The sequence below is a fragment of the Hibiscus syriacus genome, unplaced genomic scaffold, assembly GCF_006381635.1.
Source record: "Hibiscus syriacus cultivar Baekdansim isolate YM2019G1 unplaced genomic scaffold, ASM638163v2 tig00110213_pilon, whole genome shotgun sequence".
NCBI classification, from domain to species: Eukaryota; Viridiplantae; Streptophyta; class Magnoliopsida; order Malvales; family Malvaceae; genus Hibiscus; species Hibiscus syriacus.
Window position 1 is genome coordinate 1,672,311 of NW_024062630.1, and position 15,055 is coordinate 1,687,365.

The 15,055-nt window shown below is 33.8% G+C and overlaps 1 protein-coding gene and 1 long non-coding RNA gene across 2 annotated transcripts; both read right to left on the reverse strand.

Moving 5' to 3' along the window:
* Positions 1-24: 24 nt before the first annotated feature.
* On the reverse strand, positions 25-11,137 carry LOC120113897. Its single transcript, XR_005515348.1, has 3 exons — positions 11,126-11,137; positions 7,104-7,106; positions 25-226 (listed from the first exon to the last, which is right to left on the reverse strand). It is a non-coding gene; the product is annotated as an uncharacterized LOC120113897 (long non-coding RNA).
* Positions 251-4,570, reverse strand: LOC120113895 (histone acetyltransferase MCC1-like). The gene is made up of 6 exons (XM_039134951.1): positions 4,438-4,570; positions 3,399-3,623; positions 3,170-3,314; positions 2,763-2,862; positions 2,433-2,661; positions 251-451 (listed from the first exon to the last, which is right to left on the reverse strand). The coding sequence occupies exons 2-6, from the start codon at positions 3,518-3,520 to the stop codon at positions 271-273; spliced, it is 777 nt and encodes a 258-aa protein (XP_038990882.1). The 5' UTR covers positions 3,521-3,623; positions 4,438-4,570; the 3' UTR covers positions 251-270.
* Positions 11,138-15,055: the final 3,918 nt, after the last annotated feature.

The following is a 15,055-nucleotide window of genomic DNA, read 5'->3' on the forward strand; positions in this document are numbered from 1 at the left end:
GAATGAAATCCATGAAGCAAAAGAGGAAACCAAGATACAGCACAACATATAAATTCAATAAATAGGCATCACAATAACCATTTATTTTCCAATACAAGAGGTACTATGAAGTAAACTTTTTTTTTCTATTTTGTCTAGGAAACATTAACAAATGGAGAAATGGGGGTAAAGGGGGAGGAACTTATTTATCAGTCATTGAATTTCATTTCTTTTTTTGGATAACATACTTTTTTTTTCTCTAGAAGATGTCAAATACAGGTATTACACTTACTAAACATACTCACATCCAGAACACTCGGTTTTAATCATTCGCTTATTTTGTATCGGGATGAGACCCCGAGTTTCTTTACACTTTGGCCATTTCACCATCTTCTCTTCATTCTTCCTCAGCTTTGCAGCCACAGATTTGAGACCGGTCTTAATGCAAGTAACGAAAAAAGTGAGAAGCACTCTGCAAATCACAGGTTTACAATGGTTATTTCATTAAAAAAAGGTATCCATCTGCAAACAGAACTCTTAAAATGTAGGTTGGCAAGCAGCGATCACAAACTAATGAAATGCTAGCTATGGGTTAAAACAAATATGAAAGTGAAGTATTTTACAATAGTGCTGCCATATAGAATTCTTTCTCAGAACTTCTAGGCTTTTCCACAGTTGAGCGACCTAGAGACTACCTAGAAGCGGGTATTATCATGATGAAGGGACAACAGCTAATTCGCAAAAACCCTCATTTCTAGCCTCTAGTAAAGCAAGAGCTTCCTTATGACTAGTTTGAAGAATACAGGTAGAGCAAAAAGCCGATCCTGCATTTTGATTCTCTAGACTTGCATGCTCAGCGGATAAGATTAAAGTAGTAGAAACCACCCACAGGCTGACAGTAATCCTTTTTCAAAGTGAAGTATTTTACAATAGAGCTGCCATATAGAATTCTTTCTCAGAACTTCTAGGCTTTTCCACAGTTGAGCGACCTAGAGACTACCTAGAAGCGGGTATTATCATGATGAAGGGACAACAGCTAATTCGCAAGAACCCTCATTTCTAGCCTCTAGTTTTGAAGAATACAGGTAGAGCAAAAAGCCGATCCTGCATTTTGATTCTCTAGACTTGCATGCTCAGCGGATAAGATTAAAGTAGTAGAAACCACCCACAGGCTGACAGTAGTCCTTTTTCAAAAGATGGTATATCAAATACAACACAACAGGCAAAAAGTAAACAATTCTTGAACAAAAGATAAAATGCTACGTATCCTACCCTCAGTACAGTTTCAATGTAAAATCTAAAGTCTCGCAAGCTTAATTGCCTGCTGGAAAATTCTTAGAAACTATTCATTATTCTAGTAATTGTCTCAAGACTAATTGATGATAAATATAAGCATAATCTGAGACCATGTGCATAAAAAGAAAATGCTTAAGAGTATCCTAAATAAAAGCTTCAAAAGTAGGATAGTAAGATCTCACTATTACTGCACCCAAGCATAGATATTTGAAATTAATGATATACAAAATTTAAACAGGGTCATTTGATCTTTCATCATTATAATCTTACAAAAACTCCCACAAAAATATTACCGTGACCCTATTACACTCAGGCCACAAGAAGCTGAAGGGAAAACAAAGATAAATATCAGCACAAGGAGTTCTACATATTTCTTTTCACAATGTTACATATATTTAGTAAATTAGGGTCCACGAAGTTGAAGGGTTATTCGTGTAGGTTATGCCGTGCCATGATTGGAGACATTAACCCTATTCACCTTTTTCCATCTGACAATCACAAAATATATGCGTGTGTATGTGTGTGTGCAAGATTTTTTCAGGGAACATAGCCAATATAGGGATGCAGGCTCACTGCCTATATAGATGAAATCATATACACACCTCATTTAGAATGGAAGGAAGTTAGAATAGACATATGGGCCTGAAATTCATAATTCAACATAACACCCTAACTCGCATAATACCAATGGAACTTAATCCAATTATTACTCCTAAATGATATGATGATAATTGGAACTTTTATATCAATAGCAGTGTGAAAAACATCCATCACACTGCATAAGCTATATATTTCTTAAGCTTCAGCTGGAAGCACATGGGAAATGGTTCCCAGCAAGCTTCAAGACTATTTCTTAGTTGACTGAATCAATCTATGACCTAAGTTTGATAGAAAGCTGAGCATGGCCCCAGATATAGTCTATTCAACTTGTAATGATCTCATCTTTTTCCCAGTCGTATATCCTACTTTTAAATTACAATGTATCCCCCACCAATGGTAGTTATAATGAACAACAAAAAAAGGGTAAAAGGCTAGTTCTCTACTAATTCAATCCTGTTATCCATTTAGCAGTAATTCAATAGTGGTTATAATGAACAACAAAAAAAGGTAAAATTTTTCTACGGTACAAATTTGATCAAAATACATTGAAGACTTACATCGGTGAGCAAGGAGAACGGTTTCCGTTTACGTAGTAAACGAACAAATATGAATCATAATGCTGACCATTGATCAAGTAAAACCCAAGCAACCTCCGCATACACTTGAATGACATCTTCTTGTATAAATGAATGGCTGGATTATTGTAAGAAATCACATGCAAATAAACTGCACGGCATACTGGGATGCTCGAAGCATATTTAATAACCTCATGGATAAGTGCCGAAGCTGTTGATACAAACCAAGAAAATCTCAATTCACATGGTGAAGACAAACATGGGTAAGGAAAAGGAGAAAGAAGAACCATTAGAAGAGAAAATGACTCCTACCTATGCCAAGATTTCTATAAGCATCTACTACTCCCAGTGTCAGAATATATACTAATGTTTGATCCTCCTTCGATGAGTCATACCTGAGCAAATCTGTTATCTGCAAGGTAAAAGTTGGTTGAAACAAAATCCAAAAGCTATAAAATCAAAGGAGAATATTGTTGTTTTGGGGGGGGGGGGTAAAAATAAAATTAAAAAGAAGGATCAAAAGGTTGAATTTCCTTGTTCTTTTCCCACAGCAATATTCAAGTGCATATTAGAATCATAACAAAGAACTCTTATATCATATGGATCCTAAGTCCTAACTACTGTCTGACTCAAACATTATAAATCTCTGCTTGAGCCATGAGTCAACAACCAAGCAAATATCAATAAGGTGTTATTGCTTACACAAATAGATGGCATACCTCACTATCCTTTGCCATTACAATTCTTGCAGTAACAAATCCAATAAGCTCATCACTTCGACCATTGGGTCGACTGCGATCAACAGCTGCCCATGATACAATATCACGTCCATTCACAACATTTTGGAAAAATTCAGATTCATACCTGAATAGATCAACATCTTTACTTGAGGTTGCAAGAAAAATTCTTTACTGAAAATCCTCCATAGAAAGCAGATACGTTTCTTACCTGATAGGAAATACATCAATGTGGATTTGCTCTAAAATCTCTAAATCCGATGGTTGTATGGGCCTATAGAAGATGGTAGGGCGATGAGAGATTTTCGGGTTCACCATTGAGGTTTGAATCATTAATCTCCATAAAACATGTGAAAGACTTGGAGAAATTGTAAAAACAATCCACCTTCCATTTATACAGTATCAACCACAATTGCCATGCAGCACTTGATGAAAACTGGTGAAGAAATTTTCGCATTCTTTTAGTTCCTTTGATGTCAAATACAGACCGTACCACAATTCCAACCCAAAAATAGAAAATCACAACTCGCAGACACAACAACAAGGTCTCTTCTTTGTATTGCTAGTACACCATTATTTACAACACTATATATATAGCCTGATACTTAACTTGAAAACTTAACAGCCTTCCATTAAAACATCAACCAATTTTTCCACATAGTATGAAAGAACTGTCAAGTTTTTACTTCTACCATTTGTTTTCACATCTGAAAACCAGAAGCAAAAACAACTTTGGATACAAAATCAAACAATATTTACAAATAATTAAAATTAAAAAGGTATTTTCCTTTATGAAGAAAATCTATGGTTTCACTGCTTATGTGTTTTTTCTTTTGTGAAAACTTTTTAAGCAGTAAGTAGCAAAAAAAAAAAAAAACCTTCGAGATAGCCTCAATGTTCAATATCTGCCAACTATTTCAAAAAAAAAACAAAGCTAAGAAAGTTTACCCGTCAAGCATCAACAAATAATCCACTAGCCATTGGATTTCAAGTTCCAGAAACCCAGGATCTCTACCAATCAAAGGCTTTCCAAAACCATCACTCAAATTACAAACATTTTTGTCCAACAAAAACGAAACCCAAAATTTCAAATACCATAAAAATGGGGAAACCGAGGATAAATTCCAAAATCCAAGTTGTAAATGAACCCAAATCAGTAAATTATAAGAAAGATCCACAGAATGAAGAACACATGGGACAATAGCAAAATTACAAAAAAAACCGATAAAAAAACAATTGAAGTTACTTACCTGGAGAATGTCAAGCTAGAACAAAATCGCAGCGTAAAGAAGTAGAAATGGATCCTGGGAACTTATTATATTTGTTGACCAATTAAGGGGGCAGAGGGATTAGGCAAGAGGAAATAAACCGACACTCCTTTTATTGAAACTTCCTGATGTTTGAGCCTTATTGATGATTGATGAATACATGTATGGATGAATATTTGAAGTGATGCAAAGTGTAGTTTTGATTAATATTTTGGCAAATCTAGTAATACTGTAATAGTGTAGTTTAAAAATTCTAAAAAAAAAATTAATTATTTTAAACGAAATAATAAATTAAATTAAAATAAAGTAGATGATTAGGTACTCAATGCGAAAGAGAACAATTATTTCGTAATCAACAACGGGGAGGTCACGCGGTTAAGGCTTTAACTTTATTTTATTACAAAAAAATGTTAAAGTATACAAATGATTATTATAGTTATAAAATATTATCGATCGTCTGAATTGGATATTAAGTTTGTTGAGTTAATCGAATGACGAAATTGGCCAAGAGGGGGTGAATTGGCAATAAAAATTTTGTGGAAGCTTTTGCAGAAAATTGAAAATAATTGCACAGCGATTTACAGTGGTTCGACTTTCTCAAACAAAGTCTACGTCCACTACCTTAGCTATCCACACTAAGGATTTTCCAACAAATTCACTAATTTGTTCTTTCTTTTTGAGGCCAAAGAGATAACCTTACAATTCCCTCAAGAGTATACCCCAACTCTTGAGAACACTCTTTTCTCAAAGAGAAGATTACAAATTTGCAAACTTACAAGAAAACCTCACAAGGTAAGATGTTTGCACAATTCTAGAACAAAGAAAAGAACACTCAAATATGAATACAACTGAGCACAAAAAGTGTTCTTGAAAGCAAAATGAATATTGAATGAAAATGGGCTTGAAATGCTCAAACTTGAGGTTTGATGCTTTCTCTTTGATTCTCTCTTGATTCTAGTTGCTTGATATTTCTTGTTATTGATCAATGGCTTCTAAGCTTGCTTAAATACACCTTGGATCACTTCTGAACGTTGGGGATAATTAGAGAAGATATTATAGCCGTTTTAGTGTGAAAACATTTAATAAAACAGCTTGGACAGTGGGGGGAATCGGTTCCCTCTCATAGGGAATCGGTTCCCTAAGTGTAAAATTCAAATATTTCGACCGTTGAACAGGGGGGAATCGGTACCCCCTTGGGGGGAATCGGTTCCCTCCGAGCATTCTGGAAATCTCGGAGCCAAACCATTCAGGGGGGGATCGGTTCCTCCTATGGGGGGGAATCGGTTCCCTCTGAGTAATCTGGAATTTTTGACTTTGAATTGGTTCGAAATACTTTATAAAATATTTTGAAATTGTTTTATGATTAAAACTTAATTTTACACTTAAGTAAGGATCAAAAATGATTTTTGAAATATTTGGAGTAATGTTTTGATATTCGAATAGTTATATCGAATATACTTAGAAAATCATTTGGAAAATCTTAAAATCCATTTAACTTAATTTGTTATATCGAAATATTAAAATGTTTCAACAATCAACAATCTCCCCCTTTTTGATATAACAAAACATTTTAGTAATTTTAAGATTTTTGAAATCAAGTTTTGAAATTAGAAATTATTCCCCTTACTTTAACACTTATTCTTCTCCCCCTTTTTGTTAAATCAAAAAGACATTGTAAAACAAGGTTTTGAAAATCATTTAGCCAATTGATTATTAATTATAAGATTAAGCTGCTAAGATCACAATCAAAAGAGAGGTTAGCCATTAGTTTCATAAATCAATATTCATAAATAATGTGATATGGCAAAATTGGTCATATTGATAATGTAAATGATGCAAAAATAAATAAAACACTCCAAACATATAAGTTCACACCATTCATATATCCAAAATCCAACAATCCACAAAATCAAACAAATCAAAATGTTGAAACAATATTCATTTTGTTCAAAGCTTTAAAGCTAAACATAAAATCAAGCATCCGGATCGGTAGGAGGAAAACGGGCTCGCATAGCGGCCATCTCGTGTGTGAGTTCATTGATACGAGCGTTGGTTGATTCATTGTTTGCACGCATCTCCCGAAGAATCTCTAATTGTTGAGCTCCCATTGTGGATAAATGAGACTCTATAGAGGAAAAGCGCGAGTCCATGGTAGCGTATCGGAAATCGAATGTCTCCATAAAGGATTGAAAATATGGAGGCATTTGATGCGTTGTTGTGCGTGCTCCTCGGGCTGCTCTTCGGGTTGTTCAGGTTCTTCTTCAGCTTCATCAATATCCCTCATTAATTGTTCAAACTCGGGATCTTCGTCAGCCTCGGGTGGAGCTTGTGAAGAACTAGCTCCCGGAGTAGAAGAACGAATCCATTCACCGGTTTCTTTGTCCTTTACCCATCCCGCTCTCGTTAAGGAAAGAAGATTTATTTGTTTCTTAAGAGGAAAAACGGCATCTAGACCGACTCTAAGCCCAGCTTTGGAAAACAGATTACTCAAAAAGCAACCGTAAACTAGAGATGAACAGTGTTTCTTGTTAGGAACAAGATTTACGGTTTCAACAATTTCAGCAAAAATAATCTGTGGTAGGTTAATTTTAATACGGTTTTCAAAACAATGTAACACCAAAGATCCAAAGCTCTAAGAGTAGAATAACGACCTCCGGATGGTCGAAACCACCAAGAAATCATTAGATGAAGAAAACGCTCATGTAGGTCTAATACACTCGCACTATCCCTTCTTTTATAACGAGAACCTAAAATTTGTTTTTCATTCGAAATACCATCATTATCTAATCCAAATGTATTGGCTATATATGCCGGATCAATATATAAGAATTGTCCTAGAAGGTAGGAACGAATTCCTATGGTTTCGGTTTCAGCTTGGTTTTTAACACATACGGCATTAGAGTAGAATATACGAACAAGTTGATGGTAAACGATGGGTTCAAGATCAAATAGTTTATCAAATTTCCATTCTTGTAAAATGGGAAGATATTTAAAATCGATAGCTAACATAGCTTGACGAGAAGGAATACGTTCTTCCCGGATTTTGTAAGAATCGAAATATTGATAATACCAATATCGGTGATTTCTAGACCCAGGATGATTGAAACACGAATTTGGATAGTCAAGTTAGGATCAGTGGGATTGGGATTAGAAATTGGAATAGAATGAGGATTTGGAGGTGGATTTGGTGACGACTAGAACGACTAGATGAAGACCTAGGTCGTTTAGGATTTGACATGGTGAAGGAAATCGGAATAGATATAATAACCTGCAATTTTAAAACAAGTGTATGCAATTCAATTAATCCCAAAACTCAAATGAGTCCTCATATTTCAAGATTCTCTAAATCAATCCTAATGGGCAAAGTTTTTGAAAAACTTTTGAAAATATGGTTTTGAGAAACAATATGTATAGTTTTTCATAACAACAATATAATTTGATCAAAACACAATAATTTGAAAAATAACATTTTTTTTATTATTATTTCGAAAATTTTAAAAAATTTGAAAAATTCTTGTGTTTTTGATGAAATTAGTTGTAACATCTAGTTTCTAATCACTAAATAATCAATGCCCGATCACTATTTCAACTAGAACTAATTGAAACTAATCCTATGTTCAAAAATAATGAAATAAAGAGTTTAGAAAAATTTACCTTGAAATATGAAGATTGAGGGGATTTAGATGTTGTTGCACGATTTTAATGATTCCAACAGGTTTGGAAGATGATTTATGAAGCAAATTCCGATTAATATCGTTGATTTGAGGCAAAAATGGAGATTTGAGGGGTTTAGAGGGTGAGAACGGCGGAATATATAATAAAATGAGGGTTTGGGATTTTGGGGTGTTCTGTTCGATTTTAACAGAACCCCAGGGGGGTATCGATTCCCCTGTGGGGGGAATCGGTTCCCCTTCAAAGGGGGAATCGGTTCCCTCAGGGGGGGATCGATTCCCTCTGCACCAAAATGCTAAAATCCGATTTTTTAAGCACAAAATGCTAAATTAATCTTTTCTAGTGGTATTGGCAACTCATATATCAAACATTAATTATGTTCAAATAATTAAATTAATCTTTAATTGATTTTTGAACATAAAATTAATTTTCATTAAGAATCACAAACTCCCCCTAACTAATAGCAAGAATGCAATCAAAAATTATTATTATAAGCATTTTTCAAGCTTTATTAAAAGTGCTAAAATTATTTTAAACACTAAGTGAAGATAGGTGGTCAAACCTAATTCTCTCCTAAGTGTCCAAAATCTTTCCTTGTCTAAGGGTTTTGTAAAGATATCCGCTAATTGGTGCAAAGTATCAACAAATTCTAGAACTACATCTTCCTTAGTGACATGGTCTCTAATGAAGTGATGTCTTATTTCAATGTGCTTAGTTCTAGAGTGTTGGATGGGATTTTAGTGAGACAAATAGCACTAGTATTGTCACACTTGATAGGAATAGTACCTACTTCAATTCCATAATCAAAAAGTTGTTGTTTCATCCATAAAACTTGTGCACAACTACCGGCTGAAATGTATTCAGCTTCAGTGGTAGATAATGCAACACAATTTTGTTTCTTTGAAAACCAAGAAATCAGCATATTTCCAAGGAATTGGCAAGTACCGGAGGTGCTTTTCCTATCTAATTTGCATCCTCCATAATCCGCATCAGAAAAAGCATGCAAGCTAAAACTATAGTCTCTAGGATACCAAAGTCCTAAACTAGGAGTGTCCTTAAGGTATCTAAAGATTCTCTTAACAGCTAGTAAATGTGATTCCTTAGGACATGATTGAAATCTAGCACATAAGCAAACACTAAACATAATGTCCGGTCTACTTGCAGTTAGATAAAGCAAAGATCCAATCATTGACCTATATAATTTAACATCTACACATTTACCTCCTTCATCTAAGTCAAGCTTTGTTGAAGAGCTCATTGGAGTGTTATGAGGTTTTCCATTTTCCAGTCCAAACTTCTTGAGCATATCTTTGACGTACTTAGCTTGATTAATGAAGATGCCATCTTTTCTTGCTTGATTTGGAGTCCCAAGAAAAATGAGAGCTCCCCCATCATGCTCATCTCAAACTCACTTTGCATTAGCTTAGAAAATTCTTGGCAAAGAACATCATTAGTAGAACCAAATATTATATCATCAACATAAATTTGAACTACTAATAATCTTTACCTTTTCTCTTTAAAAACAATGTAGTGTCAACCTTTCCTTTTAAAAAATCTTTTTCAATTAAAAAATTTGACAATCTTTCATACCAAGCTCTAGGAGCTTGTTTTAAACCATAAAGAGCTTTTGTCAATTTTAAAACATGATCCGGAAAATTTGAATCTTCAAAACCTGGAGGTTGTTCCACGTACACTTCTTCTTTTATAAAACCATTTAAAAATGCACTTTTAACATCCATTTGATATAATTTAAATTCATTGAAACATGCAAATGCTAATAACATTCTAATTGCTTCCATCCTAGCTACGGGAGCGTATGTTTCATCATAGTCTATGCCTTCTTCTTGAGTATAGCCTTGAGCAACAAGTCTAGTTGTTCCTCACTATATTACCACTTTCATCTTTATTTCTAAAAACCCATCTAGTAACAGTTGATTTAATTTACTTCTTGCATAGCCATAATCCAATGTTCATCTTTTAATGCTTCTTGATGTTCTTAGGCTATGCATGAAATAAATGCAACATAATTACATATATTTAAGAGAAGATCGAGTAGTTACCCCTTTTGATGGATCACCTATAATTCACCATCTTTGACATAGTTGTACTCTCTTGGAAAAGATACTTCCCTTTCTTCAATGGTTGGATTCTCGAGGGGATCATGAGTTTCCTCATTTTGTTTCTTCCTTTGATGATGATTCTCCAACGTCATATCTAACGTCATTTGCTTGTACAATACCTACATCATCATTAACAGAAGAATCCTTCCTCGGAAGGGGATTATCATCGAAAACAACATGTATAGACTCTTCTACAACTAAAGTTCTTTTATTAAATACACGATAAGCTTTAGAGTTTAAGGAATAACCCAGAAAAATTCCTTCATCACTTTTAGCATCAAATTTACCAAGATTTTCTTTACCGTTGTTTAAAACAAAACATTTACATCCAAAAGGATGAAAATAGCTAATGTTAGGCTTTTTATTTTTGAGAATTTCATATGGAGTTTTCTTTAAAATTGGCCTAATCATTACTCGATTTATAACATAACAAGCGGTATTTGTGGCTTCCGCCCAAAAATATTTGGCAAATATTTTCACAAAGCATGGTTCTAGCCATTTCTTCTAAAGTTCGATTTTTCTCTCAACAACTCCATTTTGTTGAGGGGTTCTAGGTGCTGAAAAATTGTGGCTAATACCATTAGAATTACAAAACTCAATAAATCCAAGATTTTCAAATTTAGTTCCATGATCACTTCTAACACAGTGATAGAGTATCCTTTTTCATTTTGGATTATTTTTGAAAATGTGATGAAATTTTCTAATGCTTCATCTTTAGTACTTAAGAATAGAACCCAAGTGTATCTAGAATAGTCATCTACCAGACAATGCATATTGTTTTCCTCCCAAGCTAGTAGTTCTAGTTGGCCCAAAAAGATCTAAATGGATCAATTGTAATACTCTATAGTTGATACATCATTAATAGATTTAAAAGAAACTCGTCTTTTTCCTTTAGCACAAGCATCACAGATTTTATCATTATCAAATTTAAGCTTAGGCAACCCTCGAACTAAATCACCTTGAATTAGCCGTTGCAAAACACTCATACTAGCATGACCTAGTCCTATGCCATAACCAACTCATGCTCATCCTTAGAACTAGGCATAAATTAGTCATATCAATAGAATCTAAATGCACCATGTAAATGTTTCCTATTCTATGACCAACAAGCATCCGATTAGATGCAATGTCAATGACTTTACAACCATTAATTTCAAATAAGACATTGAATCCTTTATCGCATAATTGACTAATACTCAATAGATTATGCTTTAATCCATTCACATATAAACATTCTTAATTTGTATGGAAGAGGTATTACCTATTGTACCAATACCTTCAATGTGACCTTTTGAATTGTCTCCAAAAGTCACTTCTCCTCATTTTTGGCGTTAAGCTCAATGAACCGGCTTTTGTCTCTGGTCATATGTCTTGAGCATCCACTATCAAGGTACCATGAGTTTGAATTTGTTTCCCGTGCCTTGTAGCAATGAGGTATACCTATTGTACCAATACCTTCAATGTGACCTTTTGAATTGTCTCCAAAAGTCACTTCTCCTCATTTTTGGCGTTAAGCTCAATGAACCGGCTTTTGTCTCTGTCATATGTCTTGAGCATCCACTATCAAGGTACCATGAGTTTGAATTTGTTTCCCGTGCCTTGTAGCAATGCTCCTTTCCCTACAAACATAGATTAATTTTTGATTTTTGGTACCCAAATTCTTTTGGGTCCATATTCATTAGTTTCCAAAATCCTAGTCCCTTTAGGTATCCATGTGTAGGATATTTTTATCTTTAGTAGTAATGAGTTCTTTAGGAACCCACACACTTCTAATGATTTTCCATTAGAGGTTCTTTGGGGACCTCTATGATTGTAGTTTCTAAAACTTTTTATAACAAAGTGGATTTTGAATTTTCACTTTTTCAAAATGTTTTGTTCCAACTTTATCAAAAGAATTTTTAAGATCATCAATTTTCTTTTGATGATCATCATTGATCTTTGAAAGTAAATTTTGCAAATCTAAATTTTTCTTTTCAAACTCTAGTTTGATTTGCAAATTTTTGATTTTACTTTCAAGATCGTTGTTGGTTTTGGATATGAGTTTGTTTTCATTTTTCAATTTTGAAACATCATTTTATATTTTAAAAACAATTTCTCATAATCCGAAGCCAACCATTGTACTCCTCAAATAACTCTCATAAGATAATCATCAAAATCGGATGAGTTAGAGGTTACCTTAGAATCTTCCCCGAATGCCATCAAGCACAAGTTTGCTACTTCTTGTTCCTTTTCATCGGAACCTTCTTCATCGCTCCATGTAGCCACATGAGCCTTGTATTTTTGATTGACCCTTTTTCTTCAATTGTGGGCAATCATATTGACATGCCCGGCTTTTTGCATTCATAGCAATGATTGGGTCCTTCTCTTTGGTTCATTTTTGAGGCCTTCGTTCTCATCTTTTGTGGATTTGAGAGCAACTCCAATGTTTCTTCTTCTCCTTCTCCTTTGGTGTCTCTTCACTTTATCAAGGTCCACCTCATCTTCAAGCATCATCTCATGAGTGAGGAGTGAACCGATAAGTTCTTCAAGAGTTAAGGACGATAGGTCCTTAAACTCGATGATTGCCGTCTTCTTTGATTGCCATGATTTTGGGAGGGAGTAGACTAACTTCCTCACAAGCTTTTCATTTGAGATGATCTCTCCATATGATTTGAGACCATTGACAATCGTTGAAAATCTATCCGTCATAGCTTGATGTTCATTTGGTTTCATCCTGAAATTTTCATAGCTATGCGTTAGAATACTAATTTTGATTTCTTTACCTCATATGTACCATGTGTGACTTGAAGTTTGTCCATATTTCTTTGGCGGTTGTACACGATGAAACTCTTCCGTATTCATCTGGTCCAAGAGCACAAAAAAATAATGGATGGCTTTGGAGTTGAGCTGGAACATTTTTGTCTCTCCTTCACTCCACAACCTTGGATGAGTGAGAGGTTTGATGTATCCTTCTTCTACAGCATTCCATGCTCCCATGTCACTTGCTTGAATGAAGTACATCATTCTATTCTTCCATAGGCATAGTTAGCTCCATTGATACCAATTGTTGAGTTAATCGAATGACGAAATTGGCCAAGAGGGGGGTGAATTGGCAATAAAATTTGTGGAAGCTTTTGCAGAAAATTGAAAATAATTGCACAGCGATTTACAGTGGTTCGACTTTCTCAAAACAAAGTCTACGTCCACTACCTTAGCTATCCACACTAAGGATTTTCCAACAAATTCACTAATTTGTTCTTCTTTTGAGGCCAAAGAGATAACCTTACAATTCCTCAAGAGTATACCCCAACTCTTGAGAACACTCTTTTCTCAAAGAGAAGATTACAAATTTGCAAACTTACAAGAAAACCTCACAAGGTAAGATGTTTGCACAATTCTAGAACAAGAAAAGAACACTCAAATATGAATACAACTGAGCACAAAAAGTGTTCTTGAAAGCAAAATGAATATTGAATGAAAATGGGCTTGAAATGCTCAAACTTGAGGTTTGATGCTTTCTCTTTGATTCTCTCTTGATTCTAGTTGCTTGATATTTCTTGTATTGATCAATGGCTTTAAGCTTGCTTAAATACACCTTGGATCACTTCTGAACGTTGGGGATAATTAGAGAAGATATTATAGCCGTTTTAGTGTGAAAACATTTATAAAACAGCTTGGACAGTGGGGGGAATCGGTTCCCTCTCATAGGGATCGGTTCCCTAAGTGTAAAATTCAAATATTTCGACCGTGAACAGGGGGGAATCGGTACCCCTTGGGGGAATCGGTTCCTCCGAGCATTCTGGAAATCTCGGAGCCAAACCATTCAGGGGGAATCGGTTCCTCCTAGGGGGGAATCGGTTCCTCTGAGTAATCTGGAATTTTGACTTTGAATTGGTTCGAAATACTTTATAAAAATATTTGAAATTGTTTTATGATTAAAACTTAATTTTACATTAAGTAAGGATCAAAAATGATTTTTGAAATATTTGGAGTAATGTTTTGATATTCGAATAGTTATATCGAATATACTTAGAAAATCATTTGGAAAATCTTAAAATCCATTTAACTTAATTTGTTATATCGAAATATTAAAATGTTTCAACAATCAACAAAGTTGCTAAATGAGAAATGATAAAATTTGATCTTAAAATCTCAAACGACTATATAATTCAAATGATTATGAGATCAAATTTTATCATATCTAAGTTAGAAGGTCAACATTCAGCTTAGACAACTAACACTTTTTAATAGAAAATGACGAGTTTAGAATATATGAATAGTCAGATAATCATTTTATAATTTTTAATAGCCTGGAGATATAACAAAACAATGTTCTATAGTCGATGACACTTTATATATTTTATCCTATAAAAATTCTCTTTTTCTAATAATATTTTTATAAAATATATATTTACATATTTTTTATTTTAGATTTTAAAATAATTTTTATATTTTTATTAATAACCCGTTTTAAAATGAAATTAAAAAAATTAACTACAGATCAATAAAAAGAAATAATTTTAATAATCTTAGTATTTTGATTTCTCGTATCTAATTCAATTTGATTTTATTACACTTTGATATCGTGATTGCAATATTTTTACTAGGAAACATAAAATCGGATAGATATGTTATGAGAGATTTAATCTTCTAAAATTATTTAGAGATGATAATCGAGTCGTTTGGATTGAATTTGATCGATTTATTTTAGATCAAGTCATTTTAACTATAGAATAAATTTAATTTAAGTTTGATTTAAGTTGGATCAGAGTTGATTTGAATTTAATTTAGATATATGGTAAGTCGAGCTGAATTGGATAACATGTCAG